The 23,625-nt window shown below is 38.9% G+C and overlaps 1 protein-coding gene across 12 annotated transcripts in view; it reads left to right on the top strand.

Annotated features, from left to right (window-relative positions):
* LOC110168132 (RNA-binding protein Musashi homolog 2) overlaps window positions 1-23,625 on the top strand; it is a 280,880-nt gene that overhangs the window by 147,678 nt on the left and 109,577 nt on the right. For all 12 annotated transcript variants that reach the window (XM_055149047.1, XM_055149052.1, XM_055149053.1 and 9 more), the window contains exon 7: window positions 17,939-17,987. In XM_055149047.1, the coding sequence (XP_055005022.1) occupies window positions 17,939-17,987 (49 nt within the window). The remainder of the gene's footprint in view (window positions 1-17,938; window positions 17,988-23,625) is intronic.

The raw sequence follows: 23,625 nt of genomic DNA on the forward strand, positions 1-23,625 counted from the left end.
CACAGGGACAGAACAGCACAGACAACAGCCAGACAAGACACTCTTATGATTTACACAAGGCTATTTTCTATGGCTGGGCAAAACTGGGAAACATTGTAATCTTTTTTTATGTTATTGTAAATCTTTGAAAGATACACATTTAAACAGCATACTGGTCTGTAGAATTCCTCACCTGTTATAATGATAATGTTTTCCATAGACAATGGCTCTTTCGATTGTCCATATTAGGAGCTGCTTTTGTGCTTGGTCCAGTGCTGCCTGTTGACTGGCTGCCAGGCAGAGCGGGTGTGGGTGGCATTGGCTGCACCCACAGGTGGCTCTGTGTGTGCCTGTCTGTCTGTGATGGGTGTCAGTGTGTGGGTGCTCCATATGGGGGACCCTCATCTGCTCACAGTGTCACAGATCTCAACACTCTGCCCGTCCTCTGACCCTGTCACCAGCCTGGACCCTCACCTCTCCAGGATGTGCAGAGGAGACTGGCAGACAGGGAGTGGGTGGCACCACGTTTTAGATACAGGCATCAGTGAAATCCCTACTAAATAAAATCAAAGATAGCTGTCAGATGCTTTTTATGGAGTGCACTGCTTGAGAGCACGCAAATGGCACTATCAGTGAAGAAGTCAAAGGTCCATAGCTCCCCGCCAAGTGAGGCTGTCATTCATCTTTTTAAGCACACACCTTCATGCAGTCTGCTTAACACCTGTACTCAAACTTCAGCACTTCCTGAAGACACAGGACAGAGAAAATCCCTTCACAAAAAAATGTAATAAAATGCAACAATTTGAAAACTTAAACATAGTAGAGTTGCATTAGATTACAGAAGACATGCTTTTTTCTGGTAGTATTAATCTATAACATATGTAGATCATCATTTTACTTTTTTTTCATCAATAACAGTGGGACAATTGACTCCTGATAAGAGCTATGTTGACAAGTAGTGATGGGCATGATTAGTCGATTAATCGATAATTGATCATTAAGAATTTCATAGATTCCGTTCATTTTAATCGACAAACCAAATGTAGGTTGCTATGCGTAGCGTAGGGTGACCAAATGTCCGTGTCCGGGGACAAACGGGTCCGTACATGTAGCTCTCTGCACTCAGAAGGAGTGAGCAGACAGTCTGTCAGCCTGCAACATGCAGAAGCGCAATTGCATATTTAACTGACTTGTACAAGAATATTCCACGCTTTCCGTTGTGGTCGGGACAAGTGGGAGGCTATGTGCACAAAGCAGGCACATATGTTTCGGTGTCCAGTGGGAAAAAGCTTACCAGGACACCGAAAACATGAAAAAGCTTTGCCAGGTGAGAGTACGTAGCGCAATGTCAATGATGTCTTCGCTTAATTTATGCAAATTAGCCATGCGATTTTAAGTTTTGTTTCTGTGAGACTTGCGCAAAGCTGCGTTAAACACATTATAATGTCAAACGGGCTGATGTGGCTCTAGAGTGTTTATTTATATGTTATAAAGTTGAATTTATTTATGCAGATTAGTAGTGCAGATAGTAATAATAATGATGATAATTTTTATATAAAAACATTAATGATTAATCTATAATCGATCATTAATTCTCCCAACGATCGATTAAGAAAATTTTATCGAATGCCCATCCCTAGTGACAGCAGAAGGAAAATTTTGCTTATTTATTTTCATGTCTCTGAAGAAGTGAACCAAGCTATAAATGCTCCCTCATCTCTGTTGATGGACTGTGCGCTCACTGCCTGATTTCAATAGCCTCTCATACTGCTTCTGTCCTTTATTTTGTCTGACATGATCACATCTTAATTTTGCACAATATGTTCCAATACATACTGTATGTTACTGTATATTTGTGTTGTTACTATAGTATTGCTAGTAATACTAATTTATAAAAATCATACATTTTCTGTTTTCCCAATTTATGCTAATTAGACTTTTTTAAGTTTCCTCATCAATTTACAGTTTTCTGCTAAATAAGGTATTTTGTATACACAGAAACAAGTTTCAGTTCACCTATTTTATATACATGTTGTTTTAAACTATTTTAAATCATAAATACCAGGGTTAAGATGTTTATAAATACTTCAAAGGCCCGACCAATATATAGGACATTTAGAAGTCAGTCTCGGAGTGTGATGGTGGTCTAGTTTGAGTGACCTAAAAGCAGCTGTGCTCCGTTCACTTGTTGGCTGCTAATGGCAGTTGGCATTTGGCCACTATCAGTGGATTGTTAATTAGTATTGAGAGGTTGGAGGAGAGGCACAGACCCCCTTCTGCCCCCTCACAGATGTGGGTTTGATTCATAAGCAGTCAGTGTCCGACTGGAGCATGTGGCATGTAGTCTGTCCATACCAGTCCACTCAGCACAATGTATGGAACAGCTATAGATCTATCACAAAAACACAGCACAGAGGGCACAGAGAGCAAGCCCACATTCCACTAATTAACCAAACTCTAAGTCAAAATGAGGTGCAGTCTCTTCTATAATGGCTGCCTCCTTGGTCTATGACCTGTTCTTCCGCGAAGTCTCATCATTTTGCTGACAGATTCAAACTAACTAAACATGCTAATGAAACACCTCTGGACGTGAGGCTGCATAATACAGATTATAAACACATTTAAGGAAAGGATGACCCACACTCTGTTGTGGTGAGCTATTCATTTGCTTGTTTAACACTTTATATTGCTATTGTTATGATTGCAGATTTACATCCTTATACAAATATAATACTTTTATAGTATTATACATTATTTTAATCTTGTAAGATATTTAATTTTTCGTTTCAAATGGTTTGAAAGTTTAGTCACTTCAGTTTAGCTTATAGCTCACAATCTAATCTTGGCTATGGGATTCTTTATTTTAATGGCAACCTTTAACAAATCAGTGCAAATGCACAGAGGCCAGAGTTAAACATTATCACAGCCAACACTAATGTCACAGCCTTTGTCTAAAGTTAATTGTAGTATAGTTGTCATGGAGGAATTGCTCCGTGACCTTTTAGTTTTTTTTGTTTTTTTTTTCTTCTGGCCATATATTTGCTAAGTGATGGTATTCAGGCTGATTAGCACACCCTCCGATCCTCACACATTTACAGACCAAATCACAGTCACACAGACACAATTACAAAACACAATGAATCCACTCCCCAGTACCCCACCACCATTGTTCTGCTTTATAAGACTGGGAAAGGAGCATCAGTCAAGTATATTAGCTGGATCCTATTACTGTCACCAGATTGCCTCTGTGAGCCATCTTAAAGAGCCCCCAGACAAAACTTCCTGTCATGTTAATCCAAGCTTTAATAAATAGAGGGATGTGTAACCATATTCAAATCGGGGCTCCTGTATTTGTGCTGACAAAGAGAGACGGCCTATCACGTCATGACAGATGAAAGCGCTTTGCATGAAAAGGAAATCTTGAGGGGAGAAAAGTTTTTATCGCTGCTCATTGTATCGTATACAGAGGAGAAATGTCAAATTATTGAAATGGTCTCTTTTAAAAAAAGCTTAGCCTAATCTAAGTAAAACACTGCAGGTATTAGGGATGGCCACCATTGTGTGCCAAATGAATGCTATTCAGCAGCCCGGCTAGAGGTTCATTTGATCCCCCTTGTTCACCTATTGATATCAAAGAATAAAACACACATGAGTCCGTGAAGAGATGTGTGTTCACCAGGTGCTAGCATCACTGAATACCGCCCAGTCTGATTTGTTCTACTTGTGATAATGCAAAGGGAAAAAATTATTGTATATTACGTAAGATTGGATTTTACGTAAATAAATACAAGCAAAGAGTGATACACTTAAAATGTTAAGAGAAAAACTTCAAATATGACCATTATAAACAAGCTGCCAAACACTAAAATTAAAAGAAGAATCCACTAAGCGAGAATGTAGACAGACAGATAGACAGATAGACAGATAGATAGATATATAAATAAATAAATACTTTATTGATCTCAAGAAGTTTACATTCAGGTGTCCATGTAGCTCAAGCTCATCTATTATTTTTGTGAAATTAATGTCAGTCATATTTTTTTTAAGAAAAAATCTTTCATTCGTACTTTTACTGACCCCTTGGGGACAGAATTGGTAGGGTACATGGCTGAGCTGATTTATAAATACTCAAAATTCAGTTAGTCCATTTTATTCCTTCGACGATTATTCAAAGGTATATATTTTTTCCTTCCAGCATCAGGAGTTCTTTGCATTCTGAAGCATTCCCCTGTAACAAAGAGGAGCTGGAAATGACCCTCTTTACTTCCCGTCCATCTCTCCAAGATTCAAAAGCACTAGGGAAAAGAGCAAAGGCCCCATTTCACACAGAATGACATGCTCTTTATAAGGCGAGATTCCTGCCGCTTCAAAAACCAAATTTAAAAAAAGCTAAGCGGAATTTCACCATGAGACATCTGTATATTTTACTGTGTGGAGCAGCAGGGCTTTAGTGTTATTAAAAAGCTTATTGAATGTCTGTTCATTTCCTGCTCAAGGTGTGTCCTGGATATGTTTTAAAAGACTATTTACCTGACACCAGCGTATATCCAATCTTTACATACACACTATATACATTCCCAAGGCATATTGTATGCTTGTTTTATGCTACAAGAGACTGAAGAGATAAAAGTATACATTTTGCAATGTAGAGGTGGATGTAGGGTTGCTGTGTATAGAAAAATCAGTTACTAATTGATATTAAAACTAGTATCGAAATTAGATAGTAATGTGAGCAAGCATGGATACTAAAAAAAAAAAAAAGTCACATTCACAGGACAGATGTGAACCTTTCCTGTATAGCTTTAGAATGATCTGTATCAGAACAAGTATAAGAGCATGTAGACTAGTTATATGCCCATGGACCACTACCTGTATAACTGAAGGAATACACAGATATAAGATCACATGGTAATATAGAAGAAAGTACTATTATTTAATGTTGAAAATCATCTTCTTTTGTCTAAAGAAAGAGTGTATTTTATTATAATCATGGTATCAGAATTGGTATTGAGTATCGAGTCTGTCCCTTAGTATCGAAATTTAGTTTGAAATCTTTGCATTGCGACAGTACTAGGGGGATCTCTTTGTGTGAATAATACAGAAATTGTTGTTTTGTAGATATGCAATTTTGAATCTTTGAGCAAAACTGTGTAAAATAACTGTAAAAAGAGGCAATTAAACACACAATTAGAAGAAACATCTAGTTTAATGTTCTAGTGTTAAAATGTTGTCTCAATATTCTTATTGAGGTATTTCAAACAATTATTGAGACCTTCATTTTTTTCAATATTGCTCACCCCTTTGTTTAAAAATCAATGCAAGATTAAAAAAAAAAAAGATTCAGACAAATAGAGATGGTTGTAGAAGCAAAGGCACCCCACATGGAACCTGTGTCAAACCAGTCTGAATCTATCACACAAAATGAAAACACTAGAAGGGGGCTTGCTTTTGGGACCCTGGAAGGCAAAATCTGAAAAGGAGGAAGAAGAAAAAAGTTCAGAGATTCCAGATAGCTTCTAGCTATCAGTTCAGTGTGTGAAACTTTTTCATCCCAGCTTCAGTAAATCACATTTTATTTACATATTTGTTTGTTTATGCAGACTTAGTCAAAGAAGAGATGCCATGTAGTTGTCTGGTTAATACTTGACTATGCTATTGAAGGATATAAGACAAATAAAATGTCTCGCTTTGAAATAGTTAAGTATTAAACAAAGTGTCAGATTTTTGTGGTAGAATTAGAACAGTTATTCAGAAAAAGTACATTTTGTGCATATTTACAGTACATACAGTCTTGTGTATGCACATAGTAATGCAATAAACAGTACAAACTTCAATAAGAATACACCCAACAATTTGACTTGGTAACCTCTTGAAATGAAAAATCTAAAAGAAAAATAAATGGGTGAATGATCTGAGCGAAAACTTGAGCAGCTTGTTTTTCCTGAACCATTGATGCGCTTCGACTCTCCCACGATGCCTATTTTGGGCTGTTGATTGTGACAAGCATTACAAAGGAAATAAATGTCCCAACCTCCAGCAGGTAGTGACAATTAAGCAAACATTCAATGCTTTGACTAAATAGTTCATAATAGACCATTGGGGGCTGTGTTAGGCTGATTAGAGCTGTATCAACAGACTGTTTGCTTCAAATGAGTCTTACCATAGTGTGTGAGACACCAGTAGAATGGGAAACTTTGACAAGGACAAAATGGAATCCTTTATTATGTCATTTATTGGTAGAATGAAATAAAACAACATTATGCAAAATGGAATATATGATATAATTGTAAAAATATCACTATTTCTATACAGAGATAGACCTGCGCTACTTCTTTCCCCTGCCATATCTTGTTTTTTGAGTAAATTCTAAGTATTGTTGTTATGTACTTTTAAACCTCTGAAAGTTCAGTGGTTGTTATGTTTTTGTTCTTTTTAAGCCCAAAGCCTAGTTGTGTCTAGTGTCTAGTATCTTCAACTTTGTACAACCTCTTTGTTGTGGTAACCTATTTGCCATCAAAACAAATTGCATCCTGAGTGGCCTACTCCTCTACCATCTTGTTTTCACACAGTATCCCCAGTCGTTTCAAAGAATGGCCTGACCTCTCCATGCCCTCAGTTATTGCTACTTGCCGCTATATTTACTGTTCATTAACAAGGAGGAGGGGGAGGCAGAGGAGGGCGGCGTGTGCAAAGCTCCCTATATACTTTATGTGTGTCTACTAACAGAGAAATCTGATTGGCTTTGCAAGCAGAAGGACATCATTTTAAATAAGTCCTCAATGTTAAACTGTTTGCTCTAGGGCTTAGGGATTGCTCACCTCTCCAAATGCTATTTTAGCTTGAAAGCACAATATTTCCCAGCAGCCGCTGCGCTCACATGGGAGACTGAGGGAGGGACTGGTGCGCTGGTTTCATGGAGGTGGCTCGCAGGCATACTCCATTCTGACAGAATGAGGAGGCACTCGACGAGAGAGTGGCGGAGAGGAAAGGGGGCCTATTAATAAAATGACTCTATAATGGGTAGTTCCCTGCAGCTTGGAAAAGAAGACAGGCGGATTGATGGACGAGGCCAAGGCCCACTTCCTGAAGCACGGCGAGCTCAGTTATGTGGACATGTGTGAAAGAGACCGAACCCAAGGCCACACTACCACAGCCTCCACTCTTACTCATCGCTTCACCAAACTGTTTAGAAATGCATTAAAACAGGAGCCCCCGCCCCAACCAGCTTTTAAAGACTACCTTCAGAAATAAATGACACCGCATGCTGTTTAACTCCGATGGTGTGGAGAGGCAATCATGTAGAATTTAGTTTAATTGTAATTTTACCTCAAAGTGAATGCCAAGGTAAACATGGCTCCCTGGATGACGTTATTATGATTCTCTTGCAATTCTATAATCCATAATTGACATGACTTAAGAGTAAAGCACCCATAAAATAGTATTTGGCAGACTGGCAGTTTGTTTACAAGGAAAGGTTGTCTTAATGCAATGCTTTTTATAAGCACTTTTATGTTTGAAGAGTCACTTGAGTGGGGATTGAGATGAGCTAAGAAAATATTGTTTTGCCACAACAGTGGCTTCTAACAATAGAGCGGGCTCCTGAAGGCGTCACTCCATCATGCTTTCATTACATTTTTGTTACATTGATTAGAGTGGCCTCAGCATGACTGCCTTTTTAATTGTCTATTTGCTGATCTGAGAGCTGAGCCGAGCGCAGCTGTAGATTGTGTGCTAACCATTTCAACAATGCTCTGAGGCATTCTCTGACACGCAAAGTTCATTGTTAGAATATACATCAGTTTGTATCACCATAGCGACCTCCTTGGATGCTGAGCAGGGGACCTCATAAATATGTAATCCTGACAGATTTGAGGAATTGTCCTCCTCCAGTGTTTCTCTCAAGCCGTTTTGTTAATGTCAACATGAAGGAAAGTTAGTGCAATAAGTGTTGACATTCAGCCCATGGTGTATATCATTAATAATTGCATACATATGATTTTCAGTGGGATGACAGCTGAATCACAGCCTTATTTTCAGATAATTAGATATAAAATATTGATATAGTACATGAAGAGCTAACGCTCACCGTGGGTGTGCAGTACACCACTTGACCACACGGTTTGTATAAATACTAGACTAGACAATGTGGTCAAGTGTGGTGTTTCATGGCTTTATTATAATCACCTGCCTTGTGTTTAGGAGACATAGACTACTTGCAGGAGGTTAAATATGGCTGGCTTTGCTGCAGTTTAAATAGCTGCTCTATCTAAGCTTATAACAGTGCTACTTTGCCCCCCTTGTGTAATTGCGAGAGCTTATGGGGACCAAAAATGTTGCCCTCTGCTCCTCGTTAAAGCACCACTTGTAAACGCGCTGGAGCGTGGTTGCAGCACACTGCTGCCCGACGTTCCCAGACAATGATATAGATTTCCTCTACAGAAGAACAATGGGAAGGGTTGTCACAAATTTGTCCATTGTCGCTGGGTCGCTATCATTTCTCTGTTAATTGCCATCATTGTAATAGAATATTAGATGCTCCAGAATGCAAAGGGAGGGCTGATGAAGGGCTGGTGCCAGCAGAGTTTTCTCCTTGACCACAGCCCTTATCTGCTAATGATAATAATAATATGTGACACTTCATTGATCCTGGTAGACTTTTGTACCCTCCTTATCCCCTCCACTGTGAGGCAGCCTTGTGCGAGAAAGTGGGCTACTCAAGCTACATGCTTTCTCTGTGGTGGATGTTCACATAGCTGTATTACATTAGTTCTTATATTCATTTGGACTTTTCAATTTATCCACTGTCTAAATCATTATTTTAGCTACTACGTCTACTGGACATGATGTAAATGCAGTCCTGCTTTAATTTTAATCAAAGACAAACTCCTCTTGCATCGGCTCCATAAGATGTGTTCTCCCCTCTGTGCTGTCCCCTCTGTCCCACATGCTGGCCTGAGCTTGATCAGAAAGCTCAAGGCATGTGACTTTAGAATAAATTGGCTTTTCTGTTTTAGGATGTTGCATTTCGAAAGAAAACAAATATGCTCTGAATATTTTTTCACATGGGTTCACAAATACCAGTGACAATTGTATCCATATTGAAATATTAAAAACAAGGAAAAATTTATATAAATGTGTATGTCTGTGTGTGATATATATATGTATATATGTGTATATGTGTGTATATATATATTTGTGTGTGTGTATAAGCCAGCCACATTAACCATGCAATTCATAACACATGACAAAAGATACAAGAAATAACTGCCATATACATCTCACTCACATGCTCTAAAACACAGGCATACTATAGCACAGAATATTGTGTAATGAAGGATAATCTTTGATGCAGTAAACTGGGTTCTTAGTCACTCATCTCTAAGGCTGTGTTCTCTGTTCCATCTACATGTAGTGTATAATAGCTATCTCTTACTGATTAAGATAATAATAAAGATAAAAGCTAGAGGGCAAAAAATAGAAGAGAAAAACTTAAGGGTTAGTATGTCTTATAAATTTGCAGTATTCCATTATTCCATTGACTAATCTCTGTCTGTCACATGACATAATACTGTATCTGAAGAATATCAGACCAGTGACTAGTGAGTTACCAAATGGATTTTCTAGTCGGATTTACGTTTTCATATGTTGTGAAAGTCTGTAAGTACACGAGTGTTGCAAATCCACACATGTAAGTGCGCTGTATAAGGACAAATCCCTGTAATCCCTGACATCATGTTTACAGTGAGGGGCAGGCACATAGAGAGCAGGTGGAAGAGGTGAACTTTTGAACATGCATAGTACTGTTTTTTTTTTAGTTATAATCAGTTCAAAATATAAAATGTGACAAATTTAGATATTTTTTTCGTGATTTTATCTCTATGCAGATGTTCTGTTTTGCAGGTATGGGTCAAGGGCAAATGACTTTATGGATTCAGATAACATATTTTAAAGGTCCTATATTATGTAAAGACAAGTATGCTGTTCCTTCATCAAAAATAAGCCTATTTGTTGTTTTTTAATCCTGAATATCTGGTGTGGTTCTAGTCTCATTCTTGACCTCTTAAAACGTTTTGTTGCACTGTTCAACATCATGGGGAGATGCTTTCTTCTCTAAGAAGTTCATTCGCTTGCACCTGATTCATAATAGGTTTGCTTAAACACAATCTGACCATCAAGAGCTCACTTAGATGGAACTACAACAGGTGTTTTTAAATCCATTTAGTTTTTTGGGGTTTTTTTTGGTTTTTGGGTTGTTGTTTTTTTTTTTTACTTCACTTTTAAACTTTTTGGGCAGTGTTTATTAATTTATGATCCTAATAATTTTTTAAGAGCTGCAAAAAGAGCTGATTAAAATAACAATAAAGAAAAAAACATGTTGTAAACTTCCAAGTAAGGGTATGAAATGGTATTTCTACATACAAAAGATATTTTTGCACTCTTGATTGACATTTTTGTGAATATCACCTTACTTAAACATAAATAGCTAACGTTACAGGTGCACTAGCCGTATAGCAGCACCACGCTTGTTTCTATCAACTTCTAGACTGGGTATTTGCCTAATTGTTTGCTTTGATACCCTTTGCCTCTCTGTAAGAAAGGCCAGTATAAAGTTGAATGCCATATTGATAAACAGAGCAACCTTATCCAGGCCGTCAGAGCAGAAACAGGTACAGACAGTCCCAGGTCAGCAGCGGTGTCTCAGTCCTCTGTCCCTTTGCCATCACATATGATCTATATCAGTGTCACCCCAAATTGCAGGAGGGCTCGTCGGCTAGCCCTCCGCCGTGATGCAAATGTAAATGCACGTTTGACACCTATCTAAATCGCTGTCATAATTCATTTCCCCGACTCTTAAATCTCCCCCTGTCACACCGCACCTCTGCTGTTTTCCTGTCCAAAAACCCAGCACATTAGCTTTTATTGATGCCTTTGTCCTTTGATACATAATTTATCAGGCAGCGACATTTTTCAGAATTATCATGTTTTTTTGACCAAAGCTTGTTCAAACATATGGATTTGTTGATATTGCTGATACAGACAAAGCAGGTCCAGAGCAGCATGACAGCCAACATCTATTCCACAAGGTATTAAAGGAAAGTGCGATGGAGCTTCATTGTCTTGTGTTTCTCAGGAGAAAGAAAAATGAGAAATGTATATTAGACAACCATTGCAATAATACTGAATAGCCAAACAGCAACTAAGGCCAGATCAATTTGTAATTTTCTTTTAGCTTTAGCCACAAAATGTTGTTGTCAATAAAAGGCATTTATTAATAAATGTTAATACAGTAATACTCCAACTTTTGATTTAAATAGCAATTTTTTTAAATTCCAAAAGAAATGCATATTTTGCCTTAGGGTTGTGCAATGAAAAAAATAAATTTATTTATTAAGTAATTGCTAATCATCAATGATATGCTTAGGACTTTTTAATTAAGAGGCCTTACAGGCAATCCTCTGTCACTGAACGCATGTGGTTTCGAGCTAGCCAGGCTGGCGCCACCTAGTGCTTCCGTTCAATTTCATTTCTCTCCAGCGACAAGGTCAGGAGTCGGAATACATTGGACGGTTCGCAAAAACCCTGGAAGTGCAAGTTTGAGCACCAGCCAGTCAGGGAAGAGCCATACATTCTGTGTTGGCAACGGTTCTTGAGATCAAGGTTTTAAAGCCAGGACAAAAAGAATGTTTGGTGAATTTTGTGATTTATGATTAAAATGGCTTTATTGTTTATGTTTGAATTTTTGCAATTTTACAATGTGGCTCAACATTGTATATATATTTTCTATTCTATGAAAGCTAAATTTTTGGTCTGAAAATGTGGGTGCATGAGGAATTCAACCACATGTAGATTAGGCCCAAGACACTCTCACACTCAGCCTCTGTTAGCTTCACTACTGCCAGGTCTGACGAGTTTAAATTAGTATTGCTACTGCTACTACTACTGCTGTCAGGGCTACCCCACTCACACTGCCTGTTCAGTAGACGAGTCAGACCTGTGTGTTTTACAAAGGTTTCACACCCAGATTTAATGAACAATTAAAACAGCTCACTTAACACTGGGACACTTCAATTTCAGGTAATTTTGAGACTTCAGAATAAAAAATATAATTCTAGCCTCTTGATTATCTGGAACAAAAGTCAAGTTACTGTTAGGGCAACATTTCACTGTCATAATCCACCGGCTCTGTGGTCAAGTGGGGGTTATGTGGTGAAGATGCGTTTAGTTAAAGAGCTGCTTGGCCTGCTGGCCTTGGACTGTCTACCCACAGCCTCCTCTTTTTAAATGGTCACGGCCTGTTCCAGTGCATATAGCACGGCCAAATAGACTTTTGCTCTTTTCTTCATTGTCACAAAAGGCCAGGCACTTGGTTGGAGTTCCCATTCCCTTTTTACATAGTGATAAGACAGCCATTATCCTTTGAACCTTTTCTTTTCAAGCAGGCCTGGAGAAAAGGAAGAGTGAAAGGGGAAGGAGGAGGAGGACAGAGAAAGATTTCTTCCCTGAGGTGAGCCCGGCCTCACCTCTGCGTGGCGGGCGTTTTTGTGAGCAGTGAAGAGGTCCTTAACCTTCTATCAGATGGAGGCACACAGTTGTGTTCTGCTTGAATAACTACATTGAAAAGGCCTGAAGCGCAGGAGATGGTTCTATAGACTGTGCGAGTGGCAGCGGCTCAGGCAGACAGTATTGTATGACCCGCTGGAGTGTGACCCTCACATCATGTGCACATTCTTTGTTAAAGTGGCCATCAGTGCTTCTCTGTGAATCTGTGTTCTTTGTTGTACAGCTCAGGCTGACAGCGTGGCTATCCTCTAATAATGTCACAACAACACACTTCACACATTTCTATAATACACTGCCTTTAATAGACCTTGGCTCATTTTACAAAGTCTTTCTGCGCTCAGGCAGTAAATGGCTTTACAGCAGTAATACTATCAATATCACTGTACAAATATTTGAATGTCATATTATGAAGGGCTCACTGCTGTCTCCTCTGCTCTAATATTGCACGACTCAAAGCAGCTGCTTTAAGTCATTGGTAAAACAATATTGAAAGTCTGTCAAGTCTGGAGTGCAACATTTTTGTCTTGATTTGTAATTCCATCTGTCATATTCCAACGATTTGAAAAAGCATGGTTAGAGCTAATGTTGATTTTATGTGTGATTATTTGTGAGTGAGATCTAACCATGTTAGTTACCATTGTCCAGGGTCTCCTCCACTTTAAGCCAAAAGAGATTGAGATAATCTCCAGCCTGATGAATGGGCTGACAATATTCTACATCTACCAAAACCATTTGAAACATATATTAGGAAATTTGTGAGGTGTCAGTGGATACTCAGGTTGACTCTATACTCCTTTTATTTCAGACTATGACCTGTTACTGTGACATTTGGGGGACATATCAGCGGGACATTCAGTTTCCCTCATGTCTCCTTTTACATGTTGATAACTTTTCATCTTAGTCTTGCATAACAGAGTAGCCTTTCCAAAACACTTCTAATGAAACTCAGAGATTTTCACCTCCTGCAGGCTATTTTAGCGCTGCTTTTTACTCACATTAATGCAAGCAGACATTCCTTTTGGCTCTCCTAAAATATCTAACATCATTGGACAGCAGTTTAATGTCTCAAATTTTCCGTTGTGCATGTAAATGATCACACTCTGTCAGCCATGCTTGTCAAATGAAGCGTTGGCCATAGATGGTAAACATGGTGCTCCATCTCTGCCCCAGAGCTTTCACTGTGTTCTTTATTAACTGTTCCTGGTTTGATGTCAGGAAGGATCTTGGAGCAAAAGTTTTCTCTCAAACTAACTCCAGGGCATGTCAAATGATTCATAAGATTAACTGTTCCTGTTCCAATAAGGCTAAAGCTCACCGAACTACAAATACCAGTTATCTACTCTCCTTTCAACTTAATTGGATTTTCTATAAACAGTCCACTATGGTGCAGCCAGTTATGAGACATTACTAAGTTACAAAATAGTTATAGCTGGTAATATTGTGTGACAGTTTATTGTTGTACGCAATGTTCTTGTCTTAACTTACAACACACATCTCTCCAAATGTAATTTTATGCTGCCTTTTGCTCTTGGTTGTTCCTCTTGTAAGCTGCTAATACAGGATACACTGCCTTTTACAAGACATTTTCTTTATACCAAGCCTACTGCTGAAATACAAGTTTGTTTTTTATGGTTAAGAAGGCTGTTTGGGCCGCTGTGGTTAGTTGATATGTTTGTCAATCAGCAATGTATAAGCAAAGTTGGTAATTGTATCGGTAAGAAGAGTTTAGTGAACAATGTAAATTAAAATACATTTTTTGTTAACATAATTCCAAAATAAATGCACCAAATGAAGTGGATTACATCATTGAAGTGAGTGGATTCTTTAATTACTTAGCATTTGCCATGTAGAATCAAGGGTCTACATTCATCTGCTATCTTGGTTTGATATCCTGATTAATTTTGCCCAAATAATGTCTAAAATTATGCTGTCTGGGCAAACAATGTAGACATCCTCTTGCTGTACATAGTATCACCACCTACAGCTTTGGCTTTTGTGGCTCACTGTACCGGTGCTGTTGCTGCCCACATGCATGTAACTATTGCTTTGAATTCAACTGGATAATACCAACTGAAAGTTTTTTGTGAATACTTCTTTTACCATTATATACTAAATACATAGTTCTCTTTTGCAATTCTTTAGGAGGTAGAGGACAAAAAATAAAAAAAAAATAGATATACTAACACCAAATAACAGCAAGACACTCAACACCCAAAATAGTGACAATAATAAATGTAAATACTATGAATAAGGTCAATAAAATACATGAACATTCAAATGGGCAAGTGACAATATTGAAATTTGGTATCGCAGTTATGAGAAAAATTGGATAAGTAGCTTTTTCTTCGTGATATAATGGTGATTATCTTTGTTGGTGATTCTTATGTTTATATAAAATGTCCCACGAACGATTATTGTTTTACTTTCTTGTCACAGTAAATTATATTATTGTTTTTTGTTCTATCCCTACACTCAAATCAATCAATCAGTCATGTAGTAAAGAGGTCCAAGTTCGGAGGTAAGGTCTAATGTTTAATGTCCTCCTGCCTGCTACTTTTGACCCTTGTCCCCAGGCTTGGTTAGAACTTTCTCTTTTTTTATCATCTGAATTTGAGGAATCTGAGCAAGAATATGGTCTGCCTTCTGTGGAGCTGCCTCTTGTCCCCTTCTATCTCCGTGGAGGTCTTTGGCACTCTCTCTTTCACTTCAAAGGTTCTCTATAATGTCCTTCATGCTCTGAACCTCCTTTTGTCTTAGCCCCTGCTCCTCCAGCTCCTTTTCTACTGTGAACAGTTCCATCTCCAGTCCTGCATATTTTAGGTTCATCTGACATCTTGGCTCCTTCATATCATTCATCCTGACCTTTCGCATAGATTTTTGAATAGACTCATCTTTCTTTGTCTTCATCACCTCTTCTTGGTTCTTTACGTTCTGCTCCTTCATCTCGGCTGTGGACACTTCCCTCTTGTAGTTCTTTCTTTCTTTTTTTAGTTCCATCTCAACTCCTCCATCTTCTTCTGTTCCGACTCTATCACTGAGTATGTATAATCTCTTATTGTCCAGGAGTGGCAGTTTCTCTTTATCAGTGCTCTAAAATGTTCATCATAGCTTTGACCTCCCCCTGGTGATTCTCAATCTCCTTCTCCATGCCACTGATGAGTAAGTATTTCTAATGCAGTTTAATGTTTTTCAAATTATTCTGGTCCATTTCATTTTCCTGAGCTCCTCCAGTTCTTGTCCAAAACATCTTTGTCTCTTCAGATGTTTTGCAGTCCTCCTTAATGGTCTGAACCTCCTCCTGGCTCTGCTCTTCTAGCTCTTTCATGGCTGTGATCTGATTTATAGTGTTTTGCTCTCCTCCTACTACTACCAAATACATGAGACAAGGTGCCAAGACACTCAGTAAATATTTATCTCCCAAAATATTGTTCATACATAGTTGATTGATTATAATTGTGACAGACCTACTACCGGATGACATTTGTGTTCGACTGGTCTTTTACTTGTACTAGTAGTTTGTGTCAACATTTGCTGCTTTAATCATTCTTCATTCATGAAATCACTGCGTACACATTTTTGGCTAACTCACTAGTAGTACACCAGCTTCCATTCTACATATAAATTGAAAATAAGCAGTAATAATTTAGTCCACACTGTTGTGCATTTGCTAAGCCTGTCATTTGGCCTGCCTTTAACCTCTGCAATATAATTAGTTCCAGCGCATGGTGAAGGGGAAATAGGTGAATACTCGCCAATTTCTGCAGTAAAATCATTTACTGGTGCTGTTGCAGTGCTATCAGTGCCACAATGTTTTTAAAAGCCTCACATTACACAAGGCAGAGGCACTGTGTTGTTATGGTGACTTTTTGGCCCACTGCAAAAACGTGTCAACACAACGTGCGACACAATCATCATTTCGTGACAATGCGCCTGTTGCCATAACCACGAGAAGCCAAAAAATAGTAATTAGAATTATATTACCAACCCTTACTGTCCCTTAGTGCTTGTATATGGGTTTTGAATCGGTGTAACTAGGAGCAATATTTGGACATTTTTTGTGAAATGTTATTGTGAAGTGCAAGTGGAGTGCCTTTGAGCTGTGGCCTGTGAGCCGTGCACTGAGTAACTGGGCTCTCCAAGCTGCGCCGGCGTCTCCTGTGCCAAAATGTGTGCCACCAAACCATGTGCCAGTGCAAGTCTGCCCGGCTGCCAGACACTTCTTTTTATCCAATCAGACGTTTCGAATGGAGCGAGACCCCTATTCTTCTCCTCCTCCTCCCCTCGCCCAGAGTTTTGTCTCACAGGCTCCTCTTCGCGTGGATGCTTCTTCCCTGTACTGCATGCAGCCTTACCTAGAGACCATAACCACCGAGCGAAGAGTGCACAGTGTTCCCCCTCTTGTCTCTGTCTGCTGCCGTTCCACTTCTATGTACTTTTTATTATTCTCCGCGGACTAAACCACAGGCTAAGTGGGCCAACCTTACTCACGATTTTAGGGATTTCTATAGAGTAACAAAAGCAGAGTGCCTCTAGAGATGTGTTTTTCTGAGGTGGGTGAGAGGAAAGCTGTTGTCTGTCTGTGTGTGGCTTTATTGGACATGATGAGGGATGATATTATGGGGGATGCAGCAGCAGCGGTGGCAGCACAGAGATGAGGGAGAGATCCCATTTGTCTCACGCTCACTTATTGTAATGTGTCTATCTGTCACTTCGGCTGAGGACGGACATCTGTGTTTGTTCATATCTATGACACATAGTTATTTCTATGTGTATATTACCTATGCTAAAATGAAGAAAAGAAAAGCACATATAATGTATCAGGATATATTTAAGTTTAGTTTGCTTCTCAGTTTTTATTTGGTTTTCAGAGGCTGTTGTATTGTACAGTGTATATACATGGGAACACATGGAAATCTTAAAAGTTATTACTCTTTGACAGAACTCATTATCTGTTAAAGCATTTTTTCTACTGACCTCTTGTGGCTAGAGTTAGTATTGTATACCCTATCTAATGAGGAAAAAAAAAGAAAACACTTTTTGTGCAAATGTGTTATAACAATGCCAGTTTATTTGGCAAAACAATTATTTAGATATGTGTGCCATATGGGAACTTTACATATAGATCTGTTATTTGAGTTGCAGTTCTTAGTCTTGCATCTATATTCTCAAAGCAATGAAGGTAATAATAATATTTTAAAAAAAGAAAAAAACTGTGTCCTCACCATGACTGCATAAAAGCGACATGCCGAGAAAGAAAAACTATATCATAGGAATGTATAATCCATGGGTAATTACAGTGACTAGAATACGAATGGCATCAGTCAGTGGTGAGAATATTACGTGATCTCCTTGCTAACTAAGCTAATGCTAACACTGGTACTTCTCTTCTTTCTTTCAGGTCGATGACGCCATGCTAATGTTTGATAAGACTACTAACAGACATAGAGGTAAGCACACAACCTTTTTTCCCCCTATATTTTTTGTGAAAGGTGGGAAAACAGTGATTGGATGTCCTTTCCCCATGAGCTACCACAGAACAGTTCCATTTCACATGATATTAGGTGTGCCATCTGTTGGACAATGGGAGCGTGTCGGAGTAATCAATAAGCTGGTTGGGTGTTTAGAATGTTTTTGAGCATTAGCTTGTCTGGCGTTAGCGCGCTCTGTCTGGGCACTGCTGATGGGCTGATGGTGTGAGTGTTTCAGAGAGGTGCTTAAAGGGTGTAAAGATGGCGCGATGGTGGGCGCTGTGCAGTCAGATAACAGCATCAGATAAGGCCCAGGAGAAGCACTGACTTTATCGGGCTCTCTCATCGGCTCCTTATCTCACATGGAGGGGGACGTCGCTCTCTCTCTCTCTCTTTTTCAAGCAGAGGACTTTCCAAAGACAGCTTTTCCTTCACAGTGCGGGTGGTTAAGCTAAAACTGCTTGCTTACACTTTTGGAGTTTTGAAAAGTTATGGTCTGAACAGTAGCTGTGTGGTGTAAATATAGTGTGTTATTGGTAAAAGCAGCTGAAGAACCCTTCAGAGGCTTGTTTTGCTATATCTGATTAAGGCTTCCATATTCATTTTGACAGTATTGCTTCACCTATCCAGCCATTTCAACTTTTCTCTTAAACCTTGTCAGTAAGAAGCAGCAGACAAATTCTACCGGTAAACATGGTACACTATAACATTTATCACACATTTATTTAAGGAGGAGATTGGTTTAAATCAGTGGTTCCCTAAGTTGGCATGAAACTGGGGATTGTGAGCTGGCTTTGAAGATGTAATTTTATAATTAGGATTTTTTTTTTTTTTTGAAAACAGTACATTGTAGTGGAATTAGGGGAACAACCTAGTCACATAAACACAACCTGATTTTAAATGTACTGCTACTTGAAATTATGACAGATATTCAATTTCATTTTGCTGTCAGGGTCCCAGGTCGGTCACACGGTTACTTGGAGGTTCCGGCCTGAAAAGTTTGGGAACTCCTGGTCTAAACTTTGCCATGCCACAAACTTTTTGGCATGCCACTAGTATCCGTGTGCACAACTTTAGAGCGGCTTTTTCAAATGGCAGTGCAGGGGGGACGAGCCAAGGACAGCCAACACACTCTCATCCCAGAATGCTTTACAATTAGATGCAGGCTGTACTCAGTGGTCTAATTCAGTAACAGCTAGTGTCACCTTTACTATACATGCCAATTTACAAGAAAAAAGCCAGCTTAACCTTCACCTAAATACTGTGTGAATGAACGCACTTCCCATCCTATATGCCCACCTGTCCCCACTGTCCCCACTATTCATTTATTTAGGCAAAATATTCCATATCTGGCCAATTGTGTCCATTCAACTTATATATATATAACTTATACTTACATTTGTGTACGTGGATGGTGATTTCAGAAACTTTGAAGGTTTTGATTAAACAGATGACTTGACTGATAACTCTAAATCCACTTGCATCTACTTAAGCAGTAATATAAAAATGTATATCCTCTTGAAACACGTTGCTATTTAGCGCTGGCTCCTAGCTGCTGGCTGCTGTAGTAAAGTTTGGGAGACAGACTGTCCCTGGCTGTGTGTATGTCGCTACATCATGGCGTGCCTGAGAAGTCGACAGGCACTGACAGGTATTTTCAGTGGAAAAAGGAGCCGGCACTTCTCTGTTTGTCACACCAATCAGCTCGCTTGTACAGGGGAGCTGCCATACCACGTCTCCACTGCGCCTGGCTGAGTGCTGTTTTGCCATATAGATGTAAACATTTCCTCTCCTACCTGGATAAATGTTTAAGTGGATGGGATAGGATGCTGTATTTTGGGTTAGTAATGTCTGCTTTACTCTCCTCTCTCTTCTCAATGTAACTGTCTGAGAGAGAGAGAAAGAGAGAGAGTGTGTGTGAGTGTGCCGAACCCTTTTAGAGGCTGGTAAACAGTCTCTAAGTGTGGAACATGTGAACTATAGTGGAAGTGATCTATGGCTTTGAGGGGATTTTGATCTGTAGTGACAGAACGCAGTGTGAGGTCTGCTTTGAGACACAGGCTTTTCCCTCAGCCTCTCTCTGCTGCTGCTCCTGTGTGTGCCTGCACTGAGGGCCTCTGAGGAACAGGAGGATGCCTCTGGGTTTACAAAATGCCCTTCAAATGGAGACTTTGATGGAAAAACAGGGGATCTGCTACTGGAATATGAACAACGTTTGTACATTCTGTATAGTGTAAATAAAAATAAATGATGAAGTGATAAAGAACTATTACATTTTTACACAATAGAAAATACACACAGTCAAGGTTTGAAAGTAAAACAATTTTCTATGTCATGACGAACAATAACTTCCATTTGATGACACCACCTGTTTTTCTTGATGAAGAGTTCATTGGTTTGCCTGGAATGTTCCACAGTATGGCATTAAACTTCACAGTCTTCCATTATTTTAATTATTAATATGATTGATTACAAAAAAATACCTAGAAAAACATGAATTCTTATGGTTACCCTTTACAGTTTGACCTGGTGGCATCTTAGTTTAGCAGAACAGCATCAGGGATATTTATTAGGAACATTGTATATTATGTTTATATAGGATTTATGGATGTAAAAGGAGTAAGGCAAAGGCAAAGATTGCATTTGATGATCTTCATATTCCCACGGAAACAGCAGTTGTCTCCTCAGAAACATGTCCCTGGTCACTGGGACTCAAGTCTATCCGAGTGACTTTGGTGTATTTCCTGATTTTCACAGAGTGGTATTCAGGATGTCACCAAGTGGCGCTTCCAACATCTTATTTTGATATTGTGTTCTTTTTGGATCACAACAGGTTTCCTAAATGAAGAGCCCAGGATATCTGGGAGGGCCAAAGAAAGGGTGAATAATTCATGGGAGTTAAACGAGCCGTTGGTGTGATTGTGTAATATTAATGCCCTAGCAGCCACATGTCCACAGAGGAGCAGTGCAGATCATTGGGACCAGCCTTCCACTGCCTGCAGTGACAGTGATGGGGATCCGCAAGCCTGTGTCTAAATCAATTCCCCACCTGTGTTCATTTTTGTCCTGCGGATTGATTCATGAAAAAATAATTCCATATTTTTGTGCCCTGGCTGCAACATATAAAAAATAATACATTTCTATGATTCTGTGCTTCAACTGTCCAAATGGCACAGTGTGCAGTTCTTTAGTTCTTTAAAAGCTTTTTGCTTATTCCACATTCGCCTGCCCCCATAATAAGTAGTTTCTAGTGCTGTGCAAAGTACCATGGGAGAGGTTTTTCATTTTTTAGTAAATTTGTCACCACAGTTGTAACATATTGTACAGCTCTCTTTCATAGGTGTAATCTGTATAACCTTATACTTTATACAATTACATCATTCTTTGTGAGATATGTACTGTAATGATCATTTGGATTAAATAAAGGTTATTTCATATGGGATGCATATATTTGTTGGCATCTCAGTAGGTCACAGATTAGGAGTTAAGCGCATAGACTTGACAAATGGAGGTGGAGCTGTGTAATTAATTTAAAACAAATATTTTTAAAGATCAATTTATAATCATTAACAGCAACTGAGTTATCTCTCAAATATAGCAATACAACACCACAGGACATAACCCTTCTCTCTCTGTTATGAATCCTTGTCATATAGTGAACTTAACAGCATGGTGTGCAGTTAACTAAATAACACACTCGCATTGCATTCAGTTAATGGTCTTTCATTGAATACAGTTTCATAAAGCATAAATATTTACAACATTAGAACAGTTATCATCTATTTTATAAACATTCTTGAATAATGTCACTCAAAAATTAATATTTTTGATATTTTTCGGGATAATCCTGATGACAATTTTCAAGTAAGACGATTTTGAGTATCAATCAAACCATGAAGGAACTATCAAATTAGCCACAAAAGTGCAAAAATATCACTATATAGTAGAGCCTGACCGATATATCGGTTGGCCGATATTATCGGCTGATATGGGCAACTTTATGCATGTCGGCTATCGGCCGATATGCTTGCTGATAGGGGCCGATATTTCACGTGGGCATGTTATACCTCGTTATAAAGCTTAGACTCTCTACATTCTGTTCATTTAATCCAATTTACAGACAGATAAATGTCCTAATATGTGGCTCCACATCAGTATTTATCTACGGAGTCATTTGTCAGTGTGTGTCCGTACTGTCCCTGAACACACCACAGAGTCGCGTCACTCACGTGTGTTTGTTTACACCTGCAGACACATCCAAACACTGAGATTATATTCTTTTTACGGACCATCAGTTTGAGTCTGGATTAAAAGGACATTTATTAGTGCGGATTTGTGATGTGAGGAGGAGCCTGTATGAGCGGTGAGTGTTGGAAATATGTCGACTCTGAAGCTAGTTTTTGTCATTTGTTATGGGTTAGCTGCTGTAGCTCCCGCACATAAACAGACTGTTTTCTATTGGTCTGTTCTAAAGTGACTATATTGGCCGTATATTTGCTACTGGACCTGCACTGATATGTAAATGAGCTGTGAACAGACGTGTGAATTATGACATTTGCGCATATAATAAATTACCGCGGCGCACACGTATTTACGGCTAAAGGCTAATAGCGCAACTTTCTTTACTAGTTATGGGTCCGTCGTGAACGAAATGACTCTTAGAACTGGCTCTTTAAAGGGAACGACGGGAGCCTGATCCTTATTGGGAGCCGTGTTTTCTCTTTCTCTCACTTTTTTTCTCTTCACGCCGCGTGCAGATTCGTGGTTTGACAGCGGCAGCGGCTAAAAACGAAACTGAGAAATTTGCGTGTACGTAGGATTAAAAAAAAAAAAAAAAAAAAAAAAAAACGAGCATATTTGACTGTAGTTTAGCATAAAATAAATAAGTCCCGGTTTAGTCCTTTTTCAGTCCTGGTTTAGACCTGGTTCAGTCCTGATTCAGTCCTGCTTTAGATGTGCTTTATTCCTGCTTGCAACAAAACAATCTGAAGAGCCACTTGGGAGCCAAAAGAACCAGCAGCTTTTAGTGAGCCGAGCCAAAAGAGCCGGTTCTCTAAAAAGAACTGGAATACCCATCACGAGTGTCTAGAATGTGATGCAAAAATGCCATTAAGTCAACCTACTGTCTATAAATATGATGTAAAGAGGCAGAATAACAATAAATGTTGCCTAAATAAACCCAATTTAAAATCCACCAGAGCCAAACCTAAGTTTTTTAAACAATTCAACATTTACAGTGAATTTTTACATCACTAAATATATCGGTGATTATATCGGCTATCGGCAGCTCCAACTTCCATTATATTGGTTTCATATCGGCCACAGCAAAATCCATATCGGTCGGGCTCTACTTTATAGTGTTTGAAAGATTATTACATGTGGTTGTATTGTGCAGGATATATTCCATATTACAATTTGACATCTCTCCAAAACAACAGTTGCAATATTTTACATTTTTCATATTACCCACCTCAACTCACCATTTATAAGTATACACTTAAAAAGTTGGTGCTACAACATTATATTGTTGTATTATGATAATGGACCTGTGACGCACCTTAATATTTTACCAACCACACTTAAGCTGGTACCTCTCCCAGTTTGTGTTTTCTTCTGG

Source organism: Boleophthalmus pectinirostris, unplaced genomic scaffold, assembly GCF_026225935.1.
Source record: "Boleophthalmus pectinirostris isolate CB_2022bp ecotype Guang Dong unplaced genomic scaffold, ASM2622593v1 HiC_scaffold_12, whole genome shotgun sequence".
Taxonomy (NCBI): Eukaryota; Metazoa; Chordata; class Actinopteri; order Gobiiformes; family Gobiidae; genus Boleophthalmus; species Boleophthalmus pectinirostris.